The sequence below is a fragment of the Papaver somniferum genome, chromosome 6 (assembly GCF_003573695.1).
Source record: "Papaver somniferum cultivar HN1 chromosome 6, ASM357369v1, whole genome shotgun sequence".
Lineage (NCBI taxonomy): Eukaryota > Viridiplantae > Streptophyta > Magnoliopsida > Ranunculales > Papaveraceae > Papaver > Papaver somniferum.
In genome coordinates, this window is record NC_039363.1 from 17,531,342 (window position 1) to 17,549,304 (window position 17,963).

Genomic DNA, 17,963 nt, shown 5'->3' on the forward strand with positions numbered 1-17,963 from the left:
AATAATATATGTACGTTTGCCGTTCCGTACGTATGCCAAACCCCTAATTGCTAACGAGGATCCAAACAAGGATGATGTGAGAAGGCAAACTTTTCCCCAAAGGTCGGTTCCGGGCAAACAATCAAAATATCCTCTCTGTTTTAGTTTTGGCGGTAAGATTTTGTTTTGGCGGGAAACTATTGTTTCTTAGACTAAACTACCTTCCTAATTAGAATCTTATAAAGGAATAATCCAATTCATTATGCGTTTTTTAAAGGGTAACATCGTCAACACAACTTCTATTTCTATTAAACCTCTGAAACCCCAAATCTCTCCATTTTTCTCTGCACAATTAGAAAAATGGCGGAAGCAGTAGAAGTAGTAGAAATAGAAGAAGGCGAAGAAGAAAGCAGAGAGAATCTGAAATCAGTATTTCCATTGAGCCGAATCAAGAAAATCATGAAAATAGATCCAGAAATAAACAAGATAAACTCAGAAGCTTTACATCTAGTTTCGCTCTCAACAGATCTATTTCTTCAATTTTTAACCGAGAAATCAACAAGAGTCGTATTAGAGAAGAAGAGAAAAACAATCAAATTCGAACATTTGAGAATTGCAGCTAAACGACATCAACCCACTAGTGATTTCTTACTCGATTCTCTTCCAATGCCTGAGTCGAATCCTTCGGTGGGAGCAGAACCTCAGAAACGATCTGAATCTCATCTTGAAAAGCCTCTTCCGGTTGGTACTCGTCGTATTGATCAATTCTTTAAAAAATCTGTTGTTGAGGAATCTTAATTTTACAATTTAGGGTTCATGAACTTTATCTATGTGTTAGCTGAAGTTATTTTTACATTTATACTTTGTTTACACCTCTGAAATGTTAGTATCTTGTTTAATTGTTTTGAAATTAAAGAGTTTCTGAACTTGCAATTATGTTGAGGATAATGCCCAATTTCAATATGATTGATGTAATTTTTGTATGTGCCTAATGGTGTTTCGGCTGTGGCGAATTTCTGAACATTGGATAGAATTCACAGAACCCATAGAGCCAGTTTTATGGACCAGGTTGAGCTTATGCAAGTAAAATGCATATGAGCTTCAATGCTGCTGCGCAGGTTTTATTTTGTTGACAAGGGTATACGAGCACGGGCTTGCTCCTGTCTTTTAGGTCTTGTTAGGCATGTCCTGTACCCAAAGATCACATTTTTTGATACACATGATTCCTATAAAGAAAACCACACACATATAACATGACACACTTTGTTGATTCACAACTTGTGTATGATCATTCCATGGAGTTGTCTTAATCGTAGGCGTATCAAACTCTTGCTGTCATTCAAATACTGCTATGCTTGTCTTTTCACTCATTTTCATCGAGCATTGGGACGGACAGGAAGAATTTATTAGGAGATAAGAAAAATATACATAATGTGCATTGTAGAGGATATAGACGCATAGGGGACAAGCAGAAATTGGTAGTAAATAGTGTCCCAACCAAGAACTGAATGCCAGAAGTTTATATGAAAGTGAATGTCCAGCTGATTTTTCCCAAGTCAACACCAAGGATCTAGCTTCGTAACCCAAGTCACCATCAGTCTTAAAAGTATGATATGTTTCGTTCCTTCCATAAAACCCATGTTAGTGCAGCTTAAATAAGTTTTTTTTCTTCCAGAGGTACATGAGCTGGATTTAGAGCAATATGAGCTAGTTGTGCTCATTTTCTTGTGTGGTCACTGGGTGCATTAGCGCATTGAGAGGATCTTTCCTCCTGGCACATAAGAATTAAAGCATTGAGATGACATTTCCTTCGGGCACATAAGAATTAAAGCATTGAGATGACATTTCCTTCGGGCACCTAAGACTTAAAGCGTTGAGAGGACCTTTCCCCAGTACATTAGCTCTTAGAGGGTCGCACCTGTTTCAGTGGTAGATTTTAAACATGTAGATGGTAAGATTACATATTTCGGAATGGGCTAATTTTTTGTGAACAAGTGTAATAGACAATGAAAAAAAGATCATCCTACGATAAAAATTAGCTTTTGCTCAAACTTCAGTTGAACCCTGTAAATTTTTTTAGCTTCGGACGGGTAAAACAGATTTAACTGTTACCTCTTTACAAGTAAAATGAAAATGAAGTATTCATGTAGTTAGAGATTAGGAAGTTTTATCAAACAATTGAAACTCTATTACATATCTAGTAGTCAATAATTAGTGTTAGTTGCAGGTATTCCATTTCAGTACATGATATAGTTGAAACAATGTTTTATCCCTTTTGGCAAACATGGTCCTCATGGGGTTAGGAAAACATGGTTTCAACTACTAGTCCTTGAAAAGAAGAAAAAGCAGTAGATATAACTGATTCCTGAAGAAATCCTTTTCCATGTAATTTCTGAAGAAATCTACGATAGATTTGCTGTACTCATTAAACTCGAGAGAGCACAATAAATGAAAAGAAAGAAATTTAGGATTACTTCTCCTCCAATTTTGAAGAAGTAGGACACGGCAACAAAATCAATGCCCATAACCCACACCCTATCTCTTTTATTGTCTCTCGCCCACTTGGTTGTCCTATCTTCTTCAAACTAGAGAACCCACCATTCCATGGTCGACATTTCTTTGGCAATTATCACTTTTCCTTTTCAACTAATTTATTGGAACACCAATAGATCCTATTGAACCATCACATTCTACTTCGAAAATGTACTTCTCCCGACTAAACACCTAGGTACACCAATATATTTTCACTTACGGTGTCTTTTTGTTCGAAGATAAACGAGTCTGATTTTGTGCACACTTTTTTTACTACGTATCAGGCTCAATTTATGACCACACAAAATAACAAATACTCCCTTCGTTTCAGAAAAGTGATACTTTTAAATTTAGCCTATTTTTGGGCAAAAATATAAGAAAAATGAAAGTATCGGTTTTCCTGAACCGGAGGTATATCTTCTTACTAACGTGGTACATTGTCGTGGATGACAGTTCAGACAGAATTTAATTTCATAAATGTCAGAATTCACATCTCTTTCGAACTTTAATACTGAGGAAAAAGAGAAGAAAAATGCCCTAAACTTGTAACCATAGTTTGATTATCAAAATTCACATCTCATTTCTCTTTTATTCAAGAAAAATGCTCCTAATGTTTAACCATAATTTACATCCATGCATTGTTGTGGATGATAGTTTAGACAAAATCTAATTTCTTGAATATCAAAGAAGAAAAAGAAAGAAAAATGCTCCTATTGTGTAACCAAAATTTGACACTCATGCATTTTTGCATTAAAAAAAGGGTAAAATATATTTCTGGAAATTTATAGCAACTAGTATTATCAATCAACACTCAAAATTATCATTGTAAATTTAATTACAGTAAAATTTAATATTAAACAAGCATTTCATGTAAATCTTCTCCTTGTCACCCCCCTTTTGTTTTGGTAAACTTCACAGTTTCTTTGTGACTTTCTTACTGTTTTATTGGAAGTAATTTTCATTTTCTTTTACCATGCTATCCCCTCGGTCTTTCTCTACCAAGCTTTCAATGGATATCTATGAAGACAATCCTTCCATGGATTATCATGTTCAATATCACTAGAAGAATCTCTAAGAGATTTTAGTACAAGACTGCAAACTTTGAAACCAGTTCCAAATGCCAGCACCCAAGTTTTATCACCTTTGTTCATCCTTTTCTTAGCTTCAAAATAAGCCAATTCATAAAACACAAGACTACTAGAAGTATTCCCAAACCGGTGTAAACACATCCGAGCCGGCTCAGTCACGTCATCATCCAGCCGTAAAACCCTTGCAACTTGTTCAATCACAGCTTTCCCACCAGTATGAATACAAGCATGCTCAAATGCAGTCATAAAATCAGGCACAATTGGTTTCGACTCTCCTTTTGATAAAACGGACATAAGAACCGAGTACGCGTACATAACGAGTTGACTCAGTGGTAAAACTCGTGGAGCTAATGTTTTAATATGTTGACGTAAATTAACACCAGCAACTCTTATCAAATCTTTAGTAAGAGAAACCCCAACCTCGCCCATTTCATCTTCTTCTTGAAAAGATGCTCTATAAGCCGAATCATCAGCGCCATGATGAGTTCTTAACGAGTTAGTGAGTTCAAATTTAGCAACTCGTTTTGTCTTCGGGTCATTAGTAACTATAGCAGCTGCACACCCAACACGAAATATGCAGTTGGTAACAAGCATTGAACGATTATCACCAAAATACCAACCCAAACTAATACTTTCAGTAACAACAGTTAAGGCGTACCCGATATCAGTACTACTGCTTAAAACCTTAGAAGCTAAATCAATACTCATAACACCAGAACTACACCCCATACCACTAAGGTTATAAGTTTTGATGCTTGGATTCAGATTATACTTATTAACCACGAGTGATGTCAACGATGGAACCGGTGTAAAGCTGCCGCACGTAACAATCAGAACGGTAATATCTTTTGGGTCGATCTTGGTTTTCTCTAGAAGTGAATCGATGGATGCAAACATACCTTCTTCCGCTTCTTGAAGAGCTGAAGTTAACTTAGCTTCATAATCATGTTCAAAAATGAAAGGTGGTACATATGTTTCGTCACCAAGACCCGATTTCAAATAAATCCCACGCATAAACTCTTCACTTATTTTCGTAAATCTTTTACTACGACGAACAAAATATTCAGCTACTTCATAACTGCATTTACGATCAAAGTTTGGTTTAAAACATGAGTAATCAAGGAGTAAAGTAGGGTAAGGACGTGTTTTATAGTAAAAGAAACATGATATGAATATGCACCAAGTGCATGATAATGAAAGTAACAAGTTTTCAGAGAGAATATCAAGAAGATGTGAGAAAGATAAGAGCGTGTGAATGAGAAGAGTTAGGGTTAAAAGAACTGCAAATGAAAGATTTAGAACTTGAATCTTTGTCAATGATAACTTCATCATTTTATTAGAGAAGTTTTGAAAAAAGACTAGTTGTGGTGGTGGTGGTAGATTTGTGAATGGGAGAGCTAAAGATGTGTTTTTATACATGCGTTTCGTTAGAGAGTAATTAATGCAGCAATTTAATGTGGTGAGCAAACAGGGTTCGTTTAAGCTTTAGAGATACTACTGTTGGGTCTATGGTCATATTCACACCATTAAATAAGATCAACTTGGAGGGATATATGTGGAGTGTACTAACAATGACATAAGTGAAGTGTGTTTTTCTAGAGAAAAAGAAAATGTGAAGAGTTTTAAAGAAGAGAATTGATGGAGAGTTAGAGCTGGTACAGTTGGGAAGCTAGGCAAAAGAACATTGAAGAGAGCAATGACAGTGAAGACTAAAAATGAGGAGAAAAAATGAGTACTGGACAAAACATCAGACCAAAATAGTCAGACGGACTACTGGTGCAACGTATCCCACTTGTTACAGGAATTATTGGACAGTGACTTTGGAATTTGGGGCATTTGACCCCATTGACTTTTATTTTCTTCAAAAACATGGGCTTAAATTGACTGTTACAAGGGTTATCTACATTGGATGATTTTGGGCCAAACAAGCACAAGAATGAGGTTTGCTAATGCCTAATGGTGAGGAAGCCGCCAATTGAGAGTATTTGGTTGTGGCAGAGAGGCAGGGGGATCTATTTTTCAAGTTATTCTTCTTCTATCTGTCTCCTGCCCTATTAATTAACCTGTCTGTGTCTCTATTCTGCTGCATTTACTACAAGTTCCCATTTTTGTTTGAATAATACAAAGACTTTCAGGACCACGAATTCAATGGGAAATGAAAAGGATTATGCTTTTGGTGAGAATTCAAAGTAAACCATCTTAGATTCAGCCTGATTTGGAAGTTTGAAGCAAATAGTTCCAGTGCCTTATCTTGCTGGCCTTATTAAATCCTCATGCAGTACAACTGTACAGTATTTTGCAAAATAAAACCTAAAACTGCATCATCTGCATGATATATTGATGGAAGCAGCAAAGTCCTCGTGTACGTGTTGATGTTGTTGGGTTGTTCATATGTACCTACCAGTATAGTATCAGATGGAGAAGGTCATCGACATAAAATAGTAATACCAAGACGTGTGATATTAACGCATTCTTACCTGAAGGTCAGTTAGAAAGTCATTGTATGTACCTTTTCCACGAATTGATCATGTATTGGTGTTAGCTCTCGGTCAAGTAGTTCAGAACTTTACTACCTAGGTTGTCAGTTAGAATGAATCAGTACAAGTAGGTGCAACCCTAAATTTCCTACTCCTACTCCTACTTGTTGGTGTAACGAATTTTCTCCCACTCTGCTACTACCAATGAGATTAGAAGATATCTCCAACGCATGCATTATTGGATTGGAAAAAATGCACAATATTAGGTAAGTCAGAGTGGGATGTATAGGGAAAAGCAAGTGTTTATTGTTCGTTGACAAATTTCTTTCTGTAACAGCACTATATGCTGGGATCGTACACTGTTATGTGGTACTACTAGTTTGGGGTGTCTGGTTGACCATTGACCCCGGAAATTAGTTGAAATAGTAATGGGAGAAGTGCTCTTAAATACCAAAGCTCATATTGGCCACGAAGTCAAACCTAGGAGAGATTATTGGCAATGATAGAGTACTGTAAAGATTTTCATGCACATGTCCTATGCAAAACTGCAGGGTTACAAAGTTTCATGAAATTTGGTTACCTGCCGTAACAGGTTTTGGTCTACGAAGGTAACTTATTGGTAGTAATGGGTCTAAGTAATCTTAATCGACTGGTGGGTTAGACTGATGTTTCCGGGCGGTTATAAGAGTAAACGTCGTGTACGGCACCATGTTCCTGTGCATATTACTTCACCGTATTAATGATCTTTATAGCAAATGCCGACCCTAACTAACGAATTTATAGTGGAGGGACGGGGGACCCTTATTGGCTCAACAACGTATTGACTTTTTCTTCCTCTTCTTTTTCTATAAAATCCAAGCCACAGTTCAACTTGATTGAGATGGTTGGTTATTCCAAAATTTATAACAAAGAAATGTCAAACTGCTTTAACGTTTCCATTTTCTAGTGGAAATCGAAGAGTAAAAACCGCCTGACAAATTTTGGATCACAGTACTGAATTCAGGGTCAGGGTGTAGATTTTTGATCAGGTTAAATATATGGTTTATGAAAAAGATTTAGGGTCACATAGTGAGATTTCAGATCCGATGTAAAGCTAAATCACGCGAGTTCGTAATGCAATCTTCCTTCCACGAGGTAGTTTTCAGGCACAAATTTTGGTGAGCCATGATTCTTTTTCTAACAAAAGCTCCGTGTCACTAAAAAGGTGACAAAGAAACCAAGGAATATTGCATGGATGTGTGAACCACGGCATCCCGATTACGAATTAGTATTGATAAACTAAAACCTGAAAAAACATCCGTGTTTATATTTTAATGAAAAAATAAACATTTTTCGTCGATAATGGTTTGCTCAACATTCCTAGCCACATTACTGTAAAATCTATTGTTTCTTTCTCTCCACACACTCCACCAAATACCAAATGGAAAGAAACCTCATAGTTACTTTAACATCTTCTAGTTTTTCATGTTTTTCCATTCCCATATAGTTCTTATGACATCACAAAAATGCACTCATCTAATGCCGAAACTACTCAAAAAATAAGATCGTACCTCATAAGTTGTCTTGCAATGAAGAAAAAAATGAGCATTTGTTTCCATATGTTGATCACAAAACAAGCAAGTTGCATCCTGAATTAGACCAGCACTATGAAGATAATCCAAAGTAGGAGCACCATTGTAACATAAGGTCCAAACCAAGAAAGCAACTTTTAATAGAATTTGTGGATTCCAAAGTTGCTTGTTTGGAAAAGCAAGGAAACCGTCAGATTTTAAAGCAGAGCAGGCATTTTCCACTGAGAAGCATTTTCCTATACCATAATCCCAATGTTTGTCATCCCTTATTGAACCATCCAAAGTAAGAGAATTATTAGGATCACCAAATATCTGTAATAAGTTCATCACATCTGCAACCTCATTTTCTTTTAGACTTCTAGCAAATTACGGATCTCAAGCTCCCACAACAGACACCATATCCTTCAACACTGCATCTTTGTTTTTAGAAAGCTTAAACAAATTAGGAAAGAGCAATTTCATAGATTGCTCTCCCACCCAAATATCTTCCCAAACAATTACCCACAATAAGAGAGGTTCATGTTCTAACAAAATCTCTTGTTTTTAAGATTCCAGCTCAAAGACTAAAACAAACAGATTTATTAGAACCATTAGGAAAAAGAGCATCAGTAATACCTCCAAATTTTTGGTTTATTAATCTCCTCCAGAGAGCTTGTTTCTCACTACCATATCTCCATAACCAGTTAGCATATAAATCTGTGTTTCCCATATGCATATTTTTTATCCCCACACCTCCCCTACATTTTGCTTTTAAGAAGTGTAACTTTGGACCAATTGACCCAACTTATGTTCTTAGTTGTAGAACTAGACCCCCACGAGAACTGCTCATAATTCTCTCTAACTCCTTCATCACACTTACTGACATCTGGAACATGGAGAGATAATAATTTGGTAAACTAGCTAACACACTTTGGATCATGATTAGTCTTTGTCTCTTAGATAAATAACATCTCTTCCATATAGCTAATTTTTGTTGAAACCTTTGTATACTTTGTATAATGTCACTCCAGAAATCTTTGCATCTAGACTTGCTACCAAGAGAAATACCTAAATATTTCATAGGCAAGTGAGTCATAGCATAACCAAAAATCTTTGCACAAAGTTTAGCATTGCGCAAATGGCCAAGGCCAACAATGGCACTCTTTCTGAAATTCACTCTTAAGCCAACAACTTCTAACAGAATGTTCTTCATGTTGTGAACCTGAATGTCATCATCCTTAAGAAAAAAAATTAGTTCATCTATAAATTGAAGCTGATTGATGACAGTACCTTGAGGGATAACACTGAAACCAGAAAGTAAGCCCTAAGCAGTAGCGTTTTTAAACATCAAGGATAATACTTCAGCCACAAGAATAAAAAGAAAAGAAAACATGGGTTCCCAATGTCTTATACTTTTTTGAATTTTAAACAAGTTAGTAGCTTCCCCTTTCAAGAGAACGAAAAATCTTGGAGTAGTGATCCACCATTTAATCCATCTCCTCCAATTTCACCCAAAACCAAGTATCAATACATCCTCAATTCGCATAATCAAAAGCTTTCTCAAAATCTACCTTGAAAATGATCCCAGTATCTTGTTGTCTTAATTTTGAGTCAATTAACTCAGAAGCAATCAAAATTCCTTCATCAATTTGTATACCATGCACAAAAGCACTCAGAAATTCTGATACGATAGATGGCATCACCACTTTTAATGTTTCTGCAAGTAATTTCGAAATAATCTTATACACACTACCAATTAGGATTATGGGTCTAAAATTATGCAAAGAAACTGCACCATTACACTTGGAAATTAATGTAATATTGGTACAATTAATCCCCCAATCAAGCATACTTTTGTTCTCAAATTCCTGCACAACTGCCATCAAATCATCTTTAATTACCTTCCAAGCATGCTTGTATAACTATATTGTGAAACCATCTGGTCCTGGACTCTTGTTGTTACCAAAAGTATCCACCACCTTTTTAACTTCCTCTTCAGAAAAAGGCTTCTCCACATTCAAACTTTCCAAGGTGGATAAAGTAGGCATTTCAAGGTTCTCAAAACCAAGTCTGATTTTGCAACTTTCTTTGAACAGAGAAGAATAAAAACCTTTAGTTTCCTTAGCAATTATAGTCTTGTCATAACACAACTCACCATCAATTTTTAAACAGTTGATACTATGTGCTTATATTTGAAAGACGCAATCTGGTGCAAATAACTAAAGTTTCTTTCACCATATTTAGCACACCTTTCTTTAGCTTTTTGATCATTTCTTCTAGCTAGATTCATGGACACTTCGGTATGTTTATCTTAACATGTTCTCAAGCCACGACATCTTTATCAGAAAAAATAGCAACCTCTTCTAAGTTGTCAAACACATCAATGGTGATCTCCATATTATCAAATTGAGATTGCAAATTACCAAAAGTTTCTTTTTTCCATTTCTTAATAATAAATTTAAGAACCTGCAAATTTATTGCATAAAACTACGTCTCCTCACAAAAGAAAGATTATCCCATCAAATCTCAAAAAATCTGGATGATATATAATGTAATTGTATAACCTGAAAAGGGATTTGAGCTTATCACCATAGTTGCAGCATAATAATATGGGAGCATGGTCAGAAATTGGCTTCCTTAATCTCAACTGAATAGGTGCATGACAATGAGTTTGAAAATCAGTTGAAAAAAGAAATTTGTCCAACCTCATCAATAAGGGAGGTTGTTGAGAATTCGTCCATGTAAATCTTCCACCAGACATATGCAAATCAATAAGCCCAAATATATTAACAAAAGATTTAAAAAATCTCTTGTTAGATGTACCTCTACCAGCCAAATTTCTTTCATCAGCAGAGAGGGTAGTATTAAGGTCCCCTCTAAGTAACCAAGGATCATCAAACAAGAACATGATATCTCTTAGTTCCTGCCAAAATTGATTGTAGTAGCCCGTGTCAGATGTTCCACACACTGAAGTGAAAAGTCAAACAAAATCATCTACCACATTCCTAAATTTAATTGTCACTTAAAAAGAACCAATCAATTTATCCTCCATAACCAAAACACGATATTTCCACATCACTATAATACCACCGGATGCATCTTCAGAAGCTAAAAAAATATAATTGCATTCATTTCTCCCCCAGAGAGACCTAATAAGCTTATCATCAACCAATTCCAATTTTGATTCTTAAATTGTGGCAATAGTAGGATTATTTTTCGAAATTGCACTTCTGATAACAATAATTTTTGGTTCTTGGCTAAACTTCTAATATTCCATCTCAAGATTTTGTGCTCCCTTAATCAACTAAGCAAACCCTAGAAGAGATTGGTTTAAAACCTTGTTCATCTTTAAAAAAATTCGGGTCAGATGAGCATCTTACAGCGTCAATTTGTTCTTTAATTTCATTAATATATAACGCCCTTGAAATCTTGATCCTCATCAATCTCATAATTGTCCAGACCATCATCATCTTCTACCAATAGAATTTCCAGATTATCATTAACTATCTTTGTTTCCCTTTCTAATTGATCTTCACAGATGCTTATCATGGCTGTATGATCTTTGGATAAACCTATTTGCTTATTGAACGCCAATTTATCTTCAATCTGTTTCTGAAAGTTGTCAGTCTCTGTAACTTTCTCTACTGAAAAAAGAAAGTCCCCCGTGTTATTTTCCTTGTGTGCAATCTCAATAATACAGTCATTACGTTGTGATGGAATTGACTCACCTGAAAAAGCATCTAACAGTTCGGAAATAGCCGGGTCATGGGCAGGAGTTTCACTCTTTTCTAGTGTAGAGTCGATTTCCAAGTCGAAAACCACACTCGAAGGTACCACTCTCCCCATATGGCCCATGTAAAGACCCGTATTCTATGTCGAGTCATGAACATGAGTTCCACCCTTATTTGGTGTAGAGCCGATACCAATTTCCATTGGAACCACTCTCCCTATCTGGTTCATATTTCGACCCGACTCCACTTTCTTTGTCCTTACTGTGAATATATTTCGGTTTTATTATAAATTTATGGGTCACGAGACGAATGTAATTTTAAGAAGTAAATCAAACATTTTTTATTTGAAGAAAAGATTCATCCGAAATTTCGAGTCACGAGTTGAATGTTATGTCAAGAAGTAAATCAAATGCTTCAATTCAGCCAAAAAAAAGAGTAAATTAAGGGTCACAATACATATCTTGCTCTTTGGATATGTTTTGCATACCAGAAGCACATTTCGATTCATGATATACTTTGGGGTAAGCTGCGGAATCTAAGCTACATCGAAGACTTCGTATCAGAAATATTAATTAGATTTTTCTTTCAAATGGCATTTCGAAACATAATGCAGGTTTCCAATATGGATTATATTATGAGTCATAAAAATAGATTTAAGAAAAACTTAGTTCACGTTGGTCAAGAAATAAAAAATGGTAGATTACAAGTTACAAGACAAATTTTAAGTCAGTGACGACCAATATTTAGATTGGTAGTTTGTATCAAGGGGCAAAATTTTGGTCTTGAGCAATCTTCAAGTTAATTAGTTCACAAGGTAATTTTGATCACATGTCGGTTTTAAATCACAAGGTAGATTTTCATCGAAAAACAAGTTCACACGTTCACAACAGTAAATTATTTTTACAAGTTCACAATCACAAGAACACTTTTTACACCAATGAAATATATTTTTAGTTAAAGAAGATTAACTAACCATGGAAAGAGCTGCCCTCTCACATGGGTGGGTCTCACAAGTCAGAACCACCCCCTAATTCATAGGACAGCCCCATTCATTTGTGAGAGGACGATTTTTCTAATTGTCCTCTGGAATCATTGGTTTTCATCTCCAAATAAATTCACCTCAAGCACAGATCTCGAATTATACTGGTAGATAAAATATAGTTTGGTCATTGAACAAACTGTAGCTACAAAAACGATCGACAGATTGGAAGAAGAAAAAAACTGACAAACACAAGGTGGAGCACAAAACCAACCCCTACCAGTCCAAGTATCTGTCAATTTTTTCGGTCCGTTTTTGTCAATGTCTGTCTAGAATTGTTGGTGTAGCTAATTATTGATGGAAATTATTGGTTAAGGAAGTGGTTCCAGATCTTCAAAGCATTCGAACAATGCAGGAAAAGATGGTTCACGGATTCATGATTATCGGAAAATTGACACTGAGGGTAACTTATGGATAGAGATTTGAAGGTTTGCGGGGGCTGGAAATGATCGACCTTTCATTAATGGTTCTTGTCAAGAATTTGGAAATTGTCCCAACATTGTCTTTGAAGCTTTCTTCGTTTGTAAATTCTTCCCACGTTAGAATACGATATTATTACGTGGATAGGCAAATTTGTCTCTTAAAACATGCATTTGCATTTCCCGTCCCCACACACACATTATTAGTCCACCGACGAGTATAATTCCCACCTTTGCATTTGACGTTCACGTCTCCCCATCCCATCGAGGTCGCCAGGTTGAAATGGAGCGTCATTTTCATGCACTTAAATTTTCGATGAATCAGCTTCTTACGCCATTGCTTGTTTTTGAGCTCCAAGTCTCCTCCTTAGTCCTTACCTGCTTAGTTACCAAAGCTGCTCATCTTGAAATCACTATTAATGTGTGTACGCCAAAACCAGCGCCAACATTTCAGAGGTGTACAGTCTACTCACGTCTCCTTGAACTTAGTCGATCGGTATTTACGTATTATGTTTGTGAAGACAAACACGGCCTTTATTCTCCGGCATGCACCTCCCAAATTTAATGAAAATCATGAAGTGTCCTCCACGCTAGGTGCATCATTATTAAGTTATGTGGTTCTTATGAAACTGCTATACATGGAAAGTCCAAAATCCTGCGCTTAGCGGATGTTTTCATATTATGTTTTCCAAGACAAAAACACCTCTCAAATCATGAACTTCCAATGTAGGTGTATATGTGGTTCCACTAGGTTGTGAAACTGCTACGTGGGAAGTTCACATTTATTCTATCAGGCACCAAAAATCCCTAAAGTACATTTCAAAGTTGATCGTATTGGGCAATTTTTAAATGGAAAATTTCTTTGTTTGGTACTAAGTGCATAAGGTTATTTATAGTAGGGTTTAACCGGATTAATTAGTTATCTACAGGTCCATATTTAACCAAAACATGAAAATGACCAGAAACTCCTTGTTGCCAAACGTGTGTGCCTGCACACCTTTAATATCTAATATAATTCGATATTCTTCTCTCTCCCATAAAGAAACCTAATTATCTATAGGCCTGTCAATATTTGTCCGATATCCGGTATCCGTTTCCGAGTATTCGAGATCCTATAGGATTTTATCCGTTTTATCGGATATCGGATATCGGATTGGATATTTTATCGGATATTTCTTCCTTAACATATCGGAAACGGATTAGACCCCATCCGAAATGTTAATATCCGATATCCGATAGGAACTTATTTGCAATTTATCCTAATTTCGAGTCTAGTATCGGATATTATCGGATAAATATCCCATAAGTGTCAATTATGAAAATTTTTTACAAGGGTTTTTAAGATTTTTTGCTATAACCGGATACTATCGGATATTTATCGGATATCCGACAGCTTAGCCTATCGGAATCGATATCTGATTTTGATATCCTATAGGATATTATCGGATATCGAATATCCGGTAGTGCTTAACATGTCGGATATTGGATTTCTAAATATCCGACGGATATTCTTCCATTGACAGGCCTAATTATCTATATATATAATAAAAAAAATAGTAGAAGACCTAGACGTTCTGATTTGTGAAGTTTGAGAAGAAGTCTACATATGTGTTTGCTGAAAAAGTAGCATAAAATGGTATGAATTAGTAGTACATATATGATGTATTGAAAAAACCCTGTTTTATTTTAACCAATATGATACATCGATAGTTTTTTTTTATCTTTTACTGTTCAAATCAGCAGCGCAACAATGTTTTAGGAGATAGATTCCCTATTACATAATCCAAAAACTGATGAAAGTTCTTGAATAAGAAATCAACATCATGAGCTAATCCTTATTTGAAGAGGACCAAGCAGCAACATCTTCTCCAGGAACTAAGCATATGCTAGTGGATAAAAAACCTGCAAAATATAAGAGTACATATATGATATACTCTCAGAAACTAAAAAGCTACACAAATTGAAACCGAAAAAAGGCTCAGAATTTTCAGTACATAACTTACATACTCATTAAAAAACCATTCTTATGCTTGCATATATGAATCTGTGTGTTAGGCACTATGAATTTGAAGTACATAAATGATATACTGAAAATAAAACTAGTTAATTTGCAGTTAATCAATGGTATACTCAAAAAAGTTCCTAGTGTTTGGACTAGACATAGACATCTTGAACCTGTAAATGCGACCAAAACGTAACAATATTGACACAACCATGATGAACAACGGATAAAAATGAGTAGTACATGCAATATGCACTGATTCAGCTAATTACAATTCTAGATAATCTAATGTATTAACAAGCAATTACGAACCGTACATATATACATGAAACATTGAACACATCAAAGTAATACTGCTCTCGTACATACAAAACATTGAACACATCAAAATAATACTGCTCATTTTACATGAAACTAACCTGAAAAAATTGTCAATCGAATTACAATCCACTACGACGAACAACAAAGAACCTGTAAAAACAAAATAAAAAATCATGTTACCTTTAGGTAATCCATATATGAATTGCTGATTCATTATCTAAATCAACTCCAAGATAAGAAAAGACCGATGAATCTACCAAAATAACAGAATTAAAGCAGTTCTTTTTAGTATTCCATATATGTACCTCTGATTTAAAACTAAAAATCAAAGAACATAGTTCAGTATTACACATACGTACTCATGGATGGAACCCAAAACTCTGAATAAAACAGAATCAAAAAAAGTTTATATCAGTACGCCATATATGTACTGCATAATCATGAACTAAAAATCAACTTCATGTAAAGAGGAATTGATGAAACGATGAATATAACCGAATCAAAGCACATATTTCAGTATTACACTTACATACTCATGGATCGAACCCAAAAACAGTGGCAAAAATCTGATTAAAACATAATCAAAAGAATTTTCTATCAGTACGCCGTATACGTACTGTCAATTCATACACAAAACCAAACTGTAACAAAGCTAAAAACATAAAATCGTCATGAAAATCGATTTGATCTTCATAATACAATCGAAAAACAAATCAAAAGAAGAAAACAAACAAAATAATCAAAGAAGATGATTAGAAAACATACCTAGAACAAAATATCATATATTTATTGCTAGATCAAACAATCTAAACAACAGTAAATTTATTATTTCGTCTAGATCTGAACTATTTTCATCAAAAACCATCAGTACATCATATATGTACTGATGGTTAATACACAAAAACAAACTAAAAACCCAACAAAATGAAAGTAAAATATCATATCTACTAACGAAATGTATATAAAACATGATTATCTATCTAGATCCGAACTAAATATGAGATCTCCAACAACAGACTAAGATGAATTGAAAAATCAACATATGAATCAAATATAAACCAAATACCTTGACTAATTCTTAGCTGATTTTCTTGATCTGTAGGAAGCAACAACTTCATATACAGTATCTCAATTGATTTCGCCATTAGACTGAAAATCAAATCCAAATAGTTTCAAAAACATATGAGACAACATTAAAACTAACTAAATCTCGGCTAATGAAACAAGATTGAAATAAATAATCTCGCGTTCGACGATTAAAACCCAAGAATTTTTTCCTTCTTCTAGCTGCTCTCCGATTTGGATCTGAGAGATTGAAATGAAAAGAGAAAAAATGAAATGAAATTTAGTTACCCTGTTTTTATATACATGAGGGTGTTTTGGGAATTTAAAAATATGTCTCATGTATCTCGCGCATGTATAGGACCTGGGAATAAAATTTTAGGTCCAATTTTCTTTTTTCTTTAAAATTTTGGACCTCATGTTACTGGGCTTTTGTGGGTGGATCTGCCACTAACTAGTATCACTAAACTAGTACCTATAGGTAATTCCTACTTTTTAAATTGGTTTTAATAGAACCCTATTTTAGGCAGGCATGGATCGACATTCTTTGTATAGAGGGCTAAAATGTCATTTGACTGTCTTGGCGGCCGTGGCAAATGTTTGAAACTTTGGATAGAGTCACAAAGTTGTGAGCAAAGTGGAATATTGACTATTCAACGTGAAATTCTCGCATGTAGGACATATTTCTTACAAAAATGCTTAAGATACCGACGGAAAATCCCGACGTATATCCCGCAAGACAGAGAAATTATGGGTCCCATTTTAACCTTTTATAATCTAGATGTTAGAATCGTTAATGTAGTTACCTAAAATCTGAGAGAGGCTAGAAGTGGGATTCTAGGGTTTCTTAAAGTGAGTTACGAGAGGTTGAGCATGAAAAATGTCTTCCTAAACCATGCACAATGGCCGTTGAAAGGTTGCTTCAGTCACAAGGAAGAAATTTTGGATTGGTCTTAGGGAGGGAAGCAGATGAAGAGAGAGATCAGGGAATTCTAGGGTTTGAAGATCAGAATTGCTCTGAGAGGTTATGAGAAAGATGTGATAGTTTGGAGAAATATAGGACCTATTTATAGCTGAATTCTCTAATCTCAGGTCGGTGAAGATAAGGATTGCTTTCCGTGTCGTGCGGAACAATTCTCACGTCTCTTCAAGAATAGATAGAGATAAACTAGGTTGAGTTTATCTCGTTATTCCACCGTCTTTACTCTATTTTGCGGTGAGAAATAAGCCGGGTATTTCTCACACGTGTCGTAGACCGGCAGATCAAAACTCTAATTGTTATCCCCCCATTTGTGTGAAGCTGAGTTAGCCTTTGTGATGATGCGTTGAGAGAGAAATATTCTGTTTGTCTGAGTTTGACAAGATAGAGATATATTCTCTCATTTGTGAGAATGACTAGGATGAGTCACGTGAAAAGGCATGGAATGCCTCAGGAATCGTGTGCAGAGTGTGAGAGGAGCTGAAGTTGAGATCCCTCTCTCCATGGCCGATCACTTATGTCATATTATTGCTTTTGGGTCTCTTTGTTGAGCATGCGGAGCTCAAGAGAGCTTATCTACGTTTTTGGATAGACATGTATAGTTCAGGCTCAATTTACTAGCAGTGAGTGTGTTTGAGAGACCGAGAAATAATCTTGAGACCTAGGTAAGGCATGTGCCTATTATGGGGAATATTCTTCCCTGTCTGAGATTTCCCGAGAGATTTTGTGGAGAGATGTAAATCTCTCATGGATTGTGAATCTCTTTGAGATTTTGTGGAGAGAT

The 17,963-nt window shown here is 35.5% G+C and overlaps 2 protein-coding genes across 2 annotated transcripts; one reads left to right on the plus strand and one right to left on the minus strand.

Moving 5' to 3' along the window:
- Positions 1–255: 255 nt before the first annotated feature.
- On the plus strand, positions 256–937 carry LOC113285510 (chromatin accessibility complex protein 1-like). The gene has a single exon (XM_026534386.1). It carries the CDS (start codon positions 340–342, stop codon positions 775–777), a length of 438 nt encoding a protein of 145 aa, XP_026390171.1. The 5' UTR covers positions 256–339; the 3' UTR covers positions 778–937.
- Positions 938–3,253: 2,316 nt separating this feature from the next.
- On the minus strand, positions 3,254–4,966 carry LOC113287073 (3-ketoacyl-CoA synthase 1-like). Its single transcript, XM_026535734.1, has one exon. It carries the CDS (start codon positions 4,929–4,931, stop codon positions 3,507–3,509), a length of 1,425 nt encoding a protein of 474 aa, XP_026391519.1. The 5' UTR covers positions 4,932–4,966; the 3' UTR covers positions 3,254–3,506.
- Between the last annotated feature and the right edge of the window lie 12,997 nt (positions 4,967–17,963).